This window comes from Macaca fascicularis, chromosome 13 (genome assembly GCF_037993035.2).
Source record: "Macaca fascicularis isolate 582-1 chromosome 13, T2T-MFA8v1.1".
Classification (NCBI taxonomy): domain Eukaryota; kingdom Metazoa; phylum Chordata; class Mammalia; order Primates; family Cercopithecidae; genus Macaca; species Macaca fascicularis.
In genome coordinates, this window is record NC_088387.1 from 16,390,900 (window position 1) to 16,406,321 (window position 15,422).

Consider the following 15,422-nt stretch of genomic DNA (forward strand, 5'->3'; position numbering starts at 1 on the left):
GTTCATCAGGGATATTGGTCTAAAATTCTCTTTTTTTGTTGTGTCTCTGCCAGGCTTTGGTATCAGGATGATGTTGGCCTCATAAAATGAGTTAGGGGAGGATTCCCTCTTTTTCTATTGATTGGAATAGTTTCAGAAGGAATGGTACCAACTCCTCCTTGTACCTCTGGTAGAATTCAGCTGTGAATCCATCTGGTCCTGGACTTTTTTTGGTTGGTAGGCTATTAATTATTGCCTCAATTTCAGAGCCTGCTATTGGTCTATTCAGGGATTCAACTTCTTCCTGGTTTAGTCTTGGGATAGTGTAAGTGTCCAGGAAATTATCCATTTCTTCTAGATTTTCCAGTTTATTTGCGTAGAGGTGTTTATAGTATTCTCTGATGGTAGTTTGTATTTCTGTGGGGTTGGTGGTGATATCCCCTTTATCATTTTTAATTGCGTCGGTTTGATTCTTCTCTCTTTTCTTCTTTATTAGTCTTGCTAGTGGTCTGTCAATTTTGTTGATCTTTTCAAAAAACCAACTCCTGGATTCATTGATTTTTTGGAGAGTTTTTTGTGTCTCTATCTCCTTCAGTTCTGCTCTGATCTTAGTTATTTCTAGCCTTCTGCTAGCTTTCGAATGTGTTTGCTCTTGCTTCTCTAGTTCTTTTAATTTTGATGTTAGAGTGTCAATTTTAGATCTTTCCTGCTTTCTCTTGTGGGCATTTAGTGCTATAAATTTCCCTCTACACACTGCTTTAAATGTGTCCCAGAGATTCTGGTATGTTGTGTCTTTGTTCTCATTGGTTTCAAAGAACATCTTTATTTCTGCCTTCATTTCGTTATGTACCCAGTAGTCATTCAGGAGCAGGTTGTTCAGTTTCCATGTAGTTGAGCAGTTTTGATTGAGTTTCTTAGTCCTGAGTTCTAGTTTGATTGCACTGTGGTCTGAGAGACAGTTTGTTATAATTTCTGTTCTTGTACATTTGCTGAGGAGTGCTTTACTTCCAATTACGTGGTCGATTTTGGAGTAAGTACGATGTGGTGCTGAGAAGAATGTATATTCTGTTGATTTGGGGTGGAGAGTTCTATAGATGTCTATTAGGTCTGCTTGCTGCAGAGATGAGTTCAATTCCTGGATATCCTTGTTAACTTTCTGTCTCGTTGATCTGTCTAATGTTGACAGTGGAGTGTTGAAGTCTCCCATTATTATTGTATGGGAGTCTAAGTCTCTTTGTAAGTCTCTAAGGACTTGCTTGATGAATCTGGGTGCTCCTGTATTGGGTGCATATATATTTAGGATAGTTAGCTCTTCCTGTTGAATTGATCCCTTTACCATTATGTAATGGCCTTCTTTGTCTCTTTTGATCTTTGATGGTTTAAAGTCTGTTTTATCAGAGAGTAGTATTGCAACCCCCGCTTTTTTTTGTTCTCCATTTGCTTGGTAAATCTTCCTCCATCCCTTTATTTTGAGCCTATGTATGTCTCTGCGTGTGAGATGGGTCTCCTGAATACAGCAGACTGATGGGTCTTGACTCTTTATCCAGTTTGCCAGTCTGTGTCTTTTAATTGGAGCATTTAGTCCATTTACATTTAAGGTTAAGATTGTTATGTGTGAACTTGATCCTGCCATTATGATATTAACTGGTTATTTTGCTCGTTAGTTGATGCAGTTTCTTCCTAGCCTCGATGGTCTTTACATTTTGGCATGTTTTTGCAATGGCTGGTACTGGTTGTTCCTTTCCATGTTGAGTGCTTCCTTCAGGGTCTCTTGTAAGGCAGGCCTAGTGGTGACAAAATCTCTAAGCATTTGCTTATCTGTAAAGGATTTTATTTCTCCTTCACTTATGAAACTTAGTTTGGCTGGATATGAAATTCTGGGTTGAAAATTCTTTTCTTTAAGAATGTTGAATATTGGCCCCCACTCTCTTCTGGCTTGGAGAGTTTCTGCCGAGAGATCTGCTGTTAGTCTGATGGGTTTCCCTTTGTGGGTAACCCGACCTTTCTCTCTGGCTGCCCTTAACAGTTTTTCCTTCATTTCAACTTTGGTGAATCTGGCAATTATGTGTGTTGGAGTTGCTCTTCTTGAGGAGTATCTTTGTGGTGTTCTCTGTATTTCCTGGATTTGAATGTTGGCCTGCCCTACTAGGTTGGGGAAGTTCTCCTGGATGATATCCTGAAGAGTGTTTTCCAACTTGGTTCCATTTTCCCCCTCACTTTCAGGCACCCCAATCAGACGTAGATTTGGTCTTTTTACATAATCCCATACTTCTTGCAGGCTTTGTTCATTTCTTTTTCTTCTTTTTTCTTTTGGTTTCTCTTCTCGCTTCATTTCATTCATTTGATCCTCAATCGCAGATACTCTTTCTTCCAGTTGATCGAGTCGGTTACTGAAGCTTGTGCATTTGTCACGTATTTCTCGTGTCATGGTTTTCATCTCTTTCATTTCGTTTATGACCTTCTCTGCATTAATTACTCTAGCCATCAATTCTTCCACTTTTTTTTCAAGATTTTTAGTTTCTTTGCGCTGGGTACGTAATTCCTCCTTTAGCTCTGAGAAATTTGATGGACTGAAGCCTTCTTCTCTCATCTCATCAAAGTCATTCTCCGTCCAGCTTTGATCCGTTGCTGGCGATGAGCTGCGCTCCTTTGCCGGGGGAGATGCGCTCTTATTTTTTGAACTTCCAGCTTTTCTGCCCTGCTTTTTCCCCATCTTTGTGGTTTTATCTGCCTCTGGTCTTTGATGATGGTGATGTACTGATGGAGTTTTGGTGTAGGTGTCCTTCCTGTTTGATAGTTTTCCTTCTAACAGTCAGGACCCTCAGCTGTACGTCTGTTGGAGATTGCTTGAGGTCCACTCCAGACCCTGTTTGCCTGGGTATCAGCAGCAGAGGCTGCAGAAGATAGAATATTTCTGAACAGCGAGTGTACCTGTCTGATTCTTGCTTTGGAAGCTTCCTCTCAGGTGTGTACTCCACCCTGTGAGGTGTGGGGTGTCAGACTGCCCCTAGTGGGGGATGTCTCCCAGTTAGGCTACTCAGGGGTCAGGGACCCACTTGAGCAGGGAGTCTGTCCCTTCTCAGATCTCAACCTCCGTGTTGGGAGATCCACTGCTCTCTTCAAAGCTGTCAGACAGAGTCGTTTGCGTCTGCAGAGGTTTCGGCTGTGTTTGTTATTGCCCTGTCCCCAGAGGTGGAGTCTACAGAGACAGGCAGGTTTCCTTGAGCTGCTGTGAGCTCCACCCAGTTCGAGCTTCCCAGCAGCTTTGTTTACCTACTTAAGCCTCAGCAATGGCGGGCGCCCCTCCCCCAGCCTCGCTGCTGCCTTGCCGGTAGATCACAGACTGCTGTGCTAGCAATGAGGGAGGCTCCGTGGGTGTGGGACCCTCCCGGCCAGGTGTGGGATATGATCTCCTGGTGTGCCTGTTTGCTTAAAGCGCAGTATTGGGGTGGGAGTTACCCGATTTTCCAGGTGTTGTGTGTCTCAGTTCCCCTGGCTAGGAAAAGGGATTCCCTTCCCCCTTGCGCTTCTCAGGTGAGGCAATGCCTCGCCCTGCTTCAGCTCTCGCTGGTCGGGCTGCAGCAGCTGACCAGCACCGATCGTCCGGCACTCCCCAGTGAGATGAACCCAGTACCTCAGTTGAAAATGCAGAAATCACCGGTCTTCTATGTCGCTCGCGCTGGGAGTTGGAGACTGGAGCTGTTCCTATTTGGCCATCTTGCTCCGCCGATGTTGAATTTTTTCAAATGCTTTTTCTGCATCTGTTGAGATGATCACATGGTTTTTGTCCTTCATTCTGTTGATGTGATCTATCACCTTTATTGATTTGCATATGTTGAACTATCCTTGCATCCCTGGCATAAATCCCATTTGATAATGGTGTATTATGTTTTTGATATGCTGTTGGATTTGGTTTGCTTGTATTTTATGGAGGATTTTTGCATATATGTTCATTCACCAGGGATATTGGCCTATAGTTTTCTTGTTATATCTTTGTCTGGTTTTGGTATTAGGGTAATGCTCGCCTCATGGAATAAGTTAAGGAGAATGTCCCTCTCTTCAATTTTTGGGAATAGTTTCAGGGGGGTTGGTGTTATTTCTTTGTATGTTTGCTAGAATTCAGTTTGAATCCATTTAGTCCTGGGCTTTTTTTCTTGGGTGACTTTTTATCACTGATTCAATCTTCTTATTGATCTTTTCATGTTTTCTCTTTCTTCCTGATTCAGTCTTGGTAGGTTGTATGTTTCTGGGAATTTATCCATTTCCTCTGTGTTTTCTAATTTGTGAGCAAATACTTGTTCATAATAGTCTGATTATACTTTTGTAATTCTGTGGTATCACTTGTAATATCTTCTTTTTCATTTCTGATTTTATTTGGGTCTTCTTTCCTTGGTTAATTTAGCTAACAATTTATCTTTTTTTTTTTTTTTTAACCTTTTGGGACAATTTTTCATTTTGTTGAGTCTTTGTATTTTTTTAAGTCCCTACTTTATTTACTCCTGCTCTGATCTTTATTATTTCTTTTTGTCTATTTTTGGGTTTGGTTTGTTCTTGCTTTTCTATTTCCTTGAGGTATATTGTTTGATTGTTAATTTGTACTCTTTCTCCTTTTTTTGGTGTAGGTGTTTGTTGCTGTAAACCTACCCCTTTGCGCTGCTTTTGTTGTATCCCATCAGTTTTGGTATATTGTTTCTCCATTTTTATTTCTTTGAAATTTTTTAAAGTTTTTATATTAATTTCTTTTTTATCCAGCAGTTATTCAGAGCATTCTATTTAATTTCCATGTCTTTGTATAGTTTCTAAAGTTCCTCATGGTATTGATTTCTAGTTTTATCCATGTGGTCTAAGAAAATACTTGATATGATTTTGGTTTGTTAAGTTTTATTGAGACTTGTTTTGTGGCCTAACATATGGTCTATCCTGGAGAATGTTCCACATGCTGATGAGAGAATGTATATTCTGTAGTCAGATAGAATGTTCTGTAAAGATCTGTTAGAGGGCCGGGTACGGTGGCTCACGCCTGTAATCCCAGCACTGGGAGGCCAAGACGGGCGGATCACGAGGTAGATCGAGACCATTCTGGCTAACACGGTGAAACCCCGTCTCTACTAAAAATACAAAAAATTAGCCGGGTGCAGTGGCGGGCACCTGTAGTCCCAGCTACACGGGAGGCTGAGGCAGGAGAATGGCATGAACCTGGGAGGTGGAGCTTGCAGTGAGCCGAGATTGTGCCACTGCACTCCAGCCTGGGCAACAGAGTGAGACTCCGTCTCAAAAAAAAAAAAAAAAAAGATCTGTTAGGACCAGTTGCTCTAAAGTTTAGTTTAAATCCAGTGCTGCTTGATTTTCTGTCCAGGTGATCTATCTAATGCTGAGTGGGAGAGATGAAGTCTTTGACTATTACTGTATTGCATCTATCTCTCCTTAGATCTAATAATATTAACTTTATTTTTATGAGTGCTCCAATGTTCTAGACATACATATTTAGAATAATTATATCCTCTTGCTGGATTGATCCATTTATCATTATATAAGAACCTTTTTTGTCTTTTTTTTTTTTTTTTTTTTACTATTTTTGACTTAAAGTCTATTCTATTTCATAAGTACAACTATACCTGCTCAATTTTGTTTTTCATTTGTATGGAATATGTACATCACTTTACTTTCAGACGTAAAGTGGTAAGGTGAGTTTCTTGTAAGAAGCGTATAGTTAGATCATGCTTCTTAATCCATTCAGCTATTGTATATCTTTTAAGTGGAGAGTTAAATCTGTTTGTGTTCAAGGTTATTGATATGTGAGGTTTTGTTGTCTTTTCTGGTTGTTTCATATATTCTTTGTTCCTTTCTTTTTCTCTTATTGATTGTTGTTGTGGTTGGTGGGTTTCTACAGTGGTACCATTTCTCTTCCTATTTTATGTGATTGCTTTACCAGTGAGTTTTATACTTTCATTTGTTTCCATGATGGTAAATGTTGTTATTTTGCTTCCAGGCTTAAAATTCCCTTGAGCATTTCTTGTAGGAGTGGTCTAGTGGTAGTGAATTCCCTCAGCATTTGCTTGTCCAGGAAAGACTACTTCTTTTTCATTTATGAAGGATAATTTTGCTGGATATAGTATTCTTGGCTGACATTTTTTTCTTTCAGCACTTTGAGTATATCATACCATTCTCTTCTGGCCTGTAAGGTTTCTGCTGAGAAACTCACTCTTAGGCTGATGGGGTTGTCTTTCTTTCTTTTTTTTCAGATGGGGTCTCACTGGGGTCTCACTCTGTCACCTAGGCCAGAGTGCAGTACAGTGACATGATATGGGCTTACTGCAGCCTCTGCCTCCCAGGCTCAAGCAGTCCTCCCATCTCAGCCTCCTTAGTAGCTGGGACCACAGGCACAAGCCACCATGCCTGGCTAATTTTTTGTATTTTTGGTAGAGATGGGGTTTTGCCATGTTGCTCAGGCTGGTCTTGTACTCCTGAGTATGAGTGATTACCCATCTGAGCCTCCCAAAGTGTCAGGATTACAGGCATGAGCCACCGCACTTGGTCAGGGGTTTTCAGGTAACCGTATGCTTTTCTCTTGCTCTTTTTAGGATTCACCCTTTATCTTTGACTTTAGACAGTTGGACTATAGTGTGTCATGGAGAAAACGCTTGCAGAATGTATATTCCTGGAGATCAGTGAGTCTCCTGTATTTCAATGTCTAAATCTCTAGACTTAGGAAGTTTTCATCTATTATTTTATTAATTAAATTTTCTAATATTTTCTTTGTCTCTTTAGTCTCAGGGATATTAATAACTCAAATATTTGATCACTTTGTGTTTTCCCAAGTGTCATGAAGGCTTTACTCATTTTGTTTTATTCTTTTTCTTTTTGTCTGACTGGATTATTTAAAATATTCTGTCTTCAAGTTCTGAGATTCTTTATTCTCCCTTATCTAATCTGTTTTTGAAGTTTTCAAATGTATTTTATACTTCCTTCAATGAATTCTTCGGTTCTGGAATTTCTATTTGGTTCTTTAAAAAAAAAAACGTATCTCCTTGGTAAATTTTTCATTCATATCCCGTATTGTTTTCCTGATTTCTTTGTATTGTTTTTCAGAGTTCTTTTGTATATCACTGAGCTCCTTTAAAATCAATATTTCAAATTTTTTATATGGGATTTCAAAAATTTCTTTTTGATTAAGATGTATTGCTTGAGAATTCTGATGTTCGTTTAGAGGCATCACATTTCCTTAATTTTTCATGTTTCATTTGTCCTTAAGTGGATCTCTGCACATCTGGTGTAACTGTTGCTTCTTCCTGTTTTTGAAATTTTCTTTCATAGAAGAGGATTTTTTCCTAAAGATATATCTATGGTTTTGGTTTAGTAGGGTACTTTGGCTTTGATTCTGGATGCATGTAGTAATGTAGTCTCTGTATAATTTTGTAGGCTGTAAATAGTGTTGGTGGCATCCATGATTTCCCCACTGGGTTAGGGTGAAGTTACTAGTGGAGGCTGTGGTGAAGTTGTACTAGGGATTGGGATGCCAGATGGGCCAGTCTTCAGGCCCTAGTGATGACAGCAATGGGCTAAATGTGCCCATTTGTGCCCAGGGCTGTATATGCTGGCATCTCTGTTGGCAGTTATTTGGCAGGCTGATTTCTGGGCCTCCAGGTGGCTTGTTCAGTTGCTGGTAGTGGCAGCAATGGACTGGGTGTGTAGGTGGGTTTTGGGGCCTTTGGGCAGCTGGCATAGCATGAGCGATGGCAGCAGCAGGAGCAGGATGATTGTGTGGGTCCCAAGTGGTGTGCATTGATGTTGGTGGTTGCTGTGATGGGCTGGGTGGGACAATCTCTAGGCCTTCAGGTGGCACTTGCAAGGAGGTGCCAGGTGACGTGATGGTGGCTGGGAGTTTAGGCCCAACCATAGGCCCCAGAAAGAGTGCTCAGGTACCCAAGGTGGTGGATTGCCTTGCACAGTCCCCAGGACCCCAGGATATGTGTCCTGTCTCAAAGAGGGGGGCAAAGCTGGGCTGTGCAGGTTTGTGCTCAGGCCTCTTGGTGAGAGCAAGAACCACCATTGGGGGCCAGGGTAGGGTGATCCTCAGGCCCCAGGCAGAGTGCTCAGGTAAGAGATGCTAGCAGCTGTGCTGAAGTGCTACGACTGGACAGAGTGTGGCTGTGCTCTGTGGTCACAGCCTGGGCTGGTAAGTGGGAATGTATGTCCTTCCCACAGTCCCAGTGGGGTTTGCTTTCCAGCCTTGACAGTGTTAGCCCATGCCTGTCTCACGCTCCCACCCTGGCTGCAGGAGGCCCCATTTCAGCTGGTGAGCAAGTCCCAGCGGCAGCTTACACCCTTTCAGCATCCTAATCTCCGTCCCAGCAGCACCCACTTCCTGGCATCAGCAACTGCAACCCTTTCCTTGTTTGTTTCTTAGCCCTGGCTGTGGGAGTGCTCACAGCTTACTCCCTATTCCCAGCAGCAGCAATCTGGGTTTCTGTAACACCTCAGTCCCAGTGCCTCTGGGCCCCAGGACAGCATGCAGTCTACCCACGGCTAGGTTTGAAAATGGTGTCTTGCTGTAGTTGCTTAGGTCTCAGACAAGTGTGGGATCCAGTGCAAGCTCCATCTTTGGAGCAGTTCCATCCCACGGTCTCCCGGAAGCTCCCTATGTTAGCTTCAGTGGTTGGGAGGGTTGAGGGGGTCTCATGGCCAGGATTACATGATTTCATGGTGGGGATCTGGGCCACTGGAAGTCTCTCATTCACCCTTTCCCAGAATTGGGAAGTCAGTCCCAGCTCCTAGTTGATCCTGGCTAGGCAGGCTGCTTGTCTCCCTTCTCCTTCCCTGCTTTTGGTGTTTCCTGCCACTTCTCTGTTGAATTCCAGTGTTCTCTATTGGATAATGTATTCAAAGTGTGACTGTCTACACACTATGTTTGTTCTAAGTGGAAGAGGCTGACATGAAATGCTTCTGGTAGCCATCTTTGTCTGTGCTATTTCTAATACTACATGCTGTACCTAGGTAAATTCCTCTGGGAAAGTTGAGACCCATGTTCACAAAATAAAGAAAAAGGCCACAAGGTTACAAGAAGGGTCACCCAATTCCTCACGGTTATTTCATTTATTCATTTGTTTGCCTTTAAACCTACATTCATGGCTCAAAACCATTATGCAAACTGGAATTCTCATATTACTATTGATTTTATTTTTCCTTTACATTTTCGTTTTTTAAACTTCCTATCTGTTACTTGTCAAATCTCAGTAGAAGTACACCTTCTAACAGAATAATACGGGCCCTGCATTTTGAGATGATAGCAAATGTTTACAGAACAGACAAAATCGAACTTAACAATAGACTTCAAGTAGACCTAGCCTGAGAGCCAGTCTCTCCAAACTTCCCTTTTGCTCAAACATGGCTAAAGGGTTTTGACACTGACTCCTAGTCACCATGAAATCCCTCCAGTGTGAGACCAGACCAGCCACCTAGGACAGGTCTATCCTGGCACCAAGGAATAATCAAAACCTAACTACGGGATGGCTCATCGGGGATGCTCTCTGATAAAGATCTTGATCAAATGGGGGAAATGTGAAAGTTGTCAGTATTATAAAGGAGTCACTTGTGCCAAAAACAAAAACAAAAAACAACCCTGACAAATAGAGCCACGGAAGGCCATGAAAGAAGGGTTCTCCTAGATAAATGACTGATGACAAGAGCCATCACAAGACTCTGAAAAAACCAAAACCTTGCGCAAAAGCCATCACAATCTTAAACACACACAAAGCCTCCTGCAAGGACCTCTGCCCAACAACTCCCTGTCCAGCCTTGGACTGGCACCACCCTTATTGTTGATCCTTGCAGCCAAGGATAATTGTCTCAAAATAATTATGTAATCCTTCTTATTTTTCCTTTAAGAACTGTTGTCTTCCTTTACCTCTTCAAAAACACACGTAGTTTACTATGGCACATGTATTCCCATTGTAATGCCCTATTCCCCAATACATATCATCATTTTCTTTTAGAGAGCCTCTCTCTGTTATCTAGGTTGACAGAGATGATGGAGTAGAGCTGCCCCAGTTAAGGTATTCCAACAGGCAGAGGCCCCAGTTGACCCACATTCAACTGAGCCCAACCTAAGTCAGCTGACTGACCCTCTACTAACCCCCAAGCTATGATAATAAATGCCTGTAGCTTTAAGCCATTGAATTTTAAGATAGTTTGTTACACAGAAATAGATAAGTGATACAATGCCTTATGTGCTAATAACAGCAACTTGGAAAACAATGCTCCAGGTGGTTTTTACATGATCTCCTTGTAATGTTGTTTGCTTCTACACTAGAAGTTCTAGCGTTCTACTTCTAGAACACCAGACGTTCACTAGAGCAGTGGACTCTAGTGAATGGCCCAGGCCATAACATTTTAGGCACTGTGTTTATAGCTGGTTGCAATCCTACAGTCTCATCACACATAGTGCAATAACCAGGAACAGAGCAATCAGAACCTTCTGCACTCACCCACTGACCCACCACCCCAAATACAAAGAGCTCATATTACAGCAGTCTATAAATCTTATTAGTGTGTTTATTGAGATTATAAAATATAATAAGTTATATATATACAGAGTTAGACAAAAATATTGACAATTAAGACTTCACTGTCTAAGGGCCACAGACCTACCCTGGGGTGTTTTCTAAATGTTTTAAAGTATTGCAAAGTAATATCTCCACACAAAAATGGCAGGATGGAGTCCCAGCTTTGTTCAGTGAGAATTATTATGATCTCATTGTTCTGAATCCCATAACAAAGGCTAAAGCTTGTCAGAGTAAATTCCATGTTTCCAAATAAGTAAATGACAAGAGAATGTGTAACTATATAAGGAATAGCTCCCTAAAAATGGCAGGTGGAGAGCCAGCGGAACATGAGCTGACACTGGCTGGCCTTACAGTCCCAGAATTCCAATAGCGTGAAATGAGGCCAAAGCACCAGGAGCAGAGAACAGCCACCCTACTCCTTCACTGAAAACATTCTGAGGAGGGTACAAGCTGTTATCCTGGAACGGCACACTCATCACAAGTGACATTTGCAGTCTAATTAAAGGGAGACTCATCATCATTATCACAATGCAGGGGGAAGGGGGCACCACAGGATTTCAAAGAGGAATTAAAAGTATAATTAAGCTCTGCCGTGGAGTATTTAGCTTGCAAGATAAACCAAATAGGTTCTGAAAAACAGCAGCAAACAGACACAGTAAATGATGATATTAAATATTCAGGACCTCATTATGATCCTCTCACAGTATGTACTACATTCGTTGGTGGGAAATTGCTTATTGGTGTTAAAGATATGACTGATTTTCCCCCCAAAGCATTTTTTCAGTCATGCAACTTGTCATTTTTACAACCTCGCTTTATAAGTCAGAAACTTTGTTTTAATTTAGTAATAAACACAGTCAGACCTGCCATCAGGGAGCTCAGCAGTGAACTCTAAATTAACCCCTGGTGTGATCACTAGCCTGCCTCCTGAGCTCTTGGCAGTTACAGGGATAGTACGAGAGTCTGCCAAGAACAATGCCAGATTATTAGCTTTCTGCCTATAAATGTTATGTCAAACCATTGCAGTTACTGTGAAAATGCCAATTCTGAGTTTTTCTGTTTTAATTCCCATTTAAACGGACAAACCACACTGTATTCACTTCCATAGAGCACCTCAAAGGCCTGGCATTTCCTATAGCTCCACTTTCTTTTTGCTCACCTGAACCCTACCTGCCCCGATTATAGAATCACTGGCTAACATCTCATTTGCAGAAGAGAAACTGAGGTTGAGAGAGGAAAAGACAAGACCCAAGGTGGCACTAGAAGCCAGCTCCCTGGACTCCAAGCCCAGGCCCTCATTTGCACTGCAGGACTCCACTTCCCCTGACTGGCTCAGAAGGCTGAGTCTGAAACTCTCATGCCATGAGGCTAATCTACGAGTCTCAGATGAGCTCTTGAAATCTAGAATTATGCGTGGCTGAGCTCTTAGGAAGTCATCATTTCTCTAATTACAGTTGACTACTCATATATGTTTGAAGTGAAAACACAGCCTGACACGTTATAATTTAAATTGCTGTGTCCTTGAGCATTGCTGCCCCTAAAAGGTCAAATCTGCCTAAGGCTGAGAGTGGAAGGCCATTCACATGTAATGCAAACCACAGGGTACCCAGGCCAAAGATTCATGCAGTAAATGGAACTGGCTACTACACACATCCAATTGCTTGGACAAACACATGCCTTGCATATTGGTTTTGTACAGAGTGAGCTCTTCCGTTATTGACTGGAAGGCCTGTAAGAATATGGATGACCTCAAGGATAGGTAAAGTTATCCTAATGAAACCACATAGGGTGTTAACAGACTTGTACTAAACCTGAAATAATACCTGGAGCAGGGTGTTTGCATTTTGTAGCCATTTTACCAAAATGTTTGAGCTGCTTCTTCACTAGGATGCCATCCTTCATCATCCCAGTAGGGAGTCATCTCCCGCGTAGAACTTCTATTACATTTTCTAAGTGCCCCTTCATTAGATGGTTTGATGTCTTCCAATGAAGTGGTTTGTAAACATACGTTCCTTCTGTCTTCTACTGGAGTGCAAACTCCTTAAAGACAGGGACCAGATTCTTCACTTCTGTCAGTCCCACGGGGTTTGGTTCCTTTGAGTCCTCAACATTGTCTCATTGTTCAGTGAGTTAATGGTGGGCTGGTGGGCTCGCTCTATGAGTGAGTGGATATTTACTCTGCCTGGTGAAGTACAGGCGAGCATCTGAAAGTAGCCCAGCTCTAGTCCTTTATCTTTGGTTAAATTGGAAGACAGGCCTTATTTCATCTGGCTCCTTGAACATCCTAAGGCATATGGTGACATCACAAAAGCCTTGATTCTTGGCAGTCTTTTGGCACCACTCACAGCTCCAGAGCCCTCATTGATCCTTGGCTTGTCCTGGGAGGACAACCCACAGGCATGCTTTTCAGGATGCAGCATGTGGCTGGGAAGCAGGTGGCACAACCCCCGCCCACTCCAGTATGTCTGCACACAAGGACTCCACAGCATCCAGCCGCTCAATCTGCACCAGTTTTGTGAGCAGCTCAGGGATGCTGTAACCTGCCGTGCTGATGCGGTCGAAGAGCTGCATGCCGTCTGTCATGCCCCCAATCTCATCCCTCTTCAGGCCGAAGCTCTCGGCGAGGTGGCGCCACGTTTTCACAACAGCCTTCTCAGAGTTGTACGTGGAGCTGAGCATTCGGCTAGTTTTCTCGAGGCAATCAAATGGCAGCTCCGTGGGGCTAAGACCTGCAGACACCAATGGCCACAGTTAGATGTTGCAAGTCGCAGTCAATAGAAGGTCAACACTGTGAAAAATTATTTAAATGAAATAAAAATTATTGAAAAAAACATTTAAAAAATTGTAAAACAAAGCATGCAGAAAGCCACCTAAAACAAATGCATAACTTAAGGCAAACGACACCTAGAACACTGCCAGCCACAAGAGAGGGCTGTGCATGTACCCTAACCCCGGTAATAGCCCCTTCCCCACTAGGAATATGACTGCTCTATTGACCATGATAATAATTCCCTGATGACCATTTTTAGCAATTCTCAAAGACTTCAAGACAAGTTATCCTTAGTTGGGTAACCCTGTCTCCCATGGGGCTGGGCTGAGGAGGGGGTCAAAGAGACAATATCGTGTCTCTTTAGGGAATAGTAGTCAACTTTGTAATGGGTGCTCTCAATGATAGCCCCAGATTGGGGTTATCTGAACCAAGTCACTGCCAACTCAGTGGTCTGATGGTTTTGGGGGTTCACGGTACATTAGACTTACCTAGGAGCATTTAAAAACTTGATATTGCTGCTTCTGGAAGATGAGTAGATATAATTTTCCCTAATCCTCCCACTAAGTGCAGCTAAAAGCCCTGAACATTCCGTATAAAACAAATACAAGAAGTCTCTGAAAAGTGGAGAAAAGAAGATGGACCAACTAGGGACCTCGATACCTAAGGATGGTGATGGTGGTGAGTTCCCTGGGTTTTCTTTTGCCTCATAAATTCCAGACATGGGGCAGAAAAGTCCAAAAATCCAGAAATAATAGCAACCACAGACAAAAACAGCCCCAACAAAAGTCTTCCCTCTCTAGTCAGAGCACTAGGAAAAGAGCAGCCTAGCAAGCATAAAACATTTAGACAATAATTGCTCTATTCCAGCCAAACACCACAGAAAAACTGTGTCCCCACTCCATCCAGGGTAGCAAAGACTGAGTGGGGAGCCTAGACTTCCACCCTCACCAAGCTGTAACACTGTGCCAGGTGGTGTCAGGAAAGGCCATGTAGGGAGATGGGGCTTTCTCATCAACCAGCTGGTAACAACTCCTCTGCCCCTGTGGTGACCATGTCAGGAGCCATACTCCCAAACCCGAAAAGCAGTAAAAAGGAGTCCCTTGGGTGTTAGTGAAGGTTGAGTGGGGAATTTGGATGTCTACCTTCACCTAACAGTAGCAAGACAGCACCCTCATTCTCCTGCCACAGGGCTGCCTATCGAAAGGAGTCAGCTAAAATGGAAGGCTTAAATAAGACCCAGAGTTTCATATCAGGACATAAAACTATACAGGTTTCAAAGTGAATTCACTCATCATACCAAGAACCAGGAAGATGTCAAATGAGTAAAAAAAGAAAAACAATAGATGCTAACACTGAGATGACAGATGTTAGATAATCTGAAAAAGGTTTTAAAGAAGCCATAATAAAAGTGCTTCAACAAGCAATTATGAACATGCTTAAAACAAATGCAATAATAGAAAAACAGAAATAGAAAATAGAAAAAAATAGAAATCCTCAGCGAAAATATACAAAATGTATAAAAGAAATGAAAATATTAGAACTAAAAAAATACAATAACCACAATAAAAAGCTCAGTGGATGTGCCCAATGGCAGAGTAAAGACAGAGGAAAGAATCAGTGAGATGGATAATGGAAGCTAGCAGTGGAAATTACTCAATCAGAGAAAATAAACTGAAAAACACAGAGCCTTAGGGAACTGTGGGGTTATAACAAAAGAGCTAACATTTGCGTCATGAAGTTTCAGAAGGAGAGGAGAAGAGAGTGGGACTAAAGTACTCAAATAAATGATGGCTTAAAACTCCCCAAATTTGTAAAGAGATACAAGTCTACAGATTCAAGAAGCTAAGCAAATCCCAAACAGGATAAACCCAAATATATTCATGTCAAGATACATCATAAATGAACTTCTGAAAACTAAAGACGAAGTCTTAGAAACAGCCAAAGAAAAACAACGCCTGACCTAGAGAGAGAAAACAATTAGAATGACAGTAAATTTATAATCAGAAACCTGGAGACCAGAGAGAAGTAGCACAGTATTTCCAAGTACTGAAGGAAGAGAACTTTCAACCCAGAGTTGCATACCAGGTTGCAGTGAGCTGAGTGAAAATATC

General features: G+C 42.1%; 2 protein-coding genes across 5 annotated transcripts in view; one reads left to right on the plus strand and one right to left on the minus strand.

The window, feature by feature from the left end:
* CCDC138 (coiled-coil domain containing 138) overlaps window positions 1-15,422 on the plus strand; it is a 139,073-nt gene that overhangs the window by 107,940 nt on the left and 15,711 nt on the right. The window lies entirely within an intron of this gene.
* EDAR (ectodysplasin A receptor) overlaps window positions 10,515-15,422 on the minus strand; it is a 94,225-nt gene continuing 89,317 nt past the window's right edge. For all 4 annotated transcript variants that reach the window (XM_065526787.2, XM_005575225.5, XM_005575224.5 and 1 more), the window contains one exon: window positions 10,515-13,270. In XM_065526787.2, coding sequence (XP_065382859.1) covers window positions 12,948-13,270 — 323 coding nt within the window. In that variant the 3' untranslated portion in view covers window positions 10,515-12,947. The remainder of the gene's footprint in view (window positions 13,271-15,422) is intronic.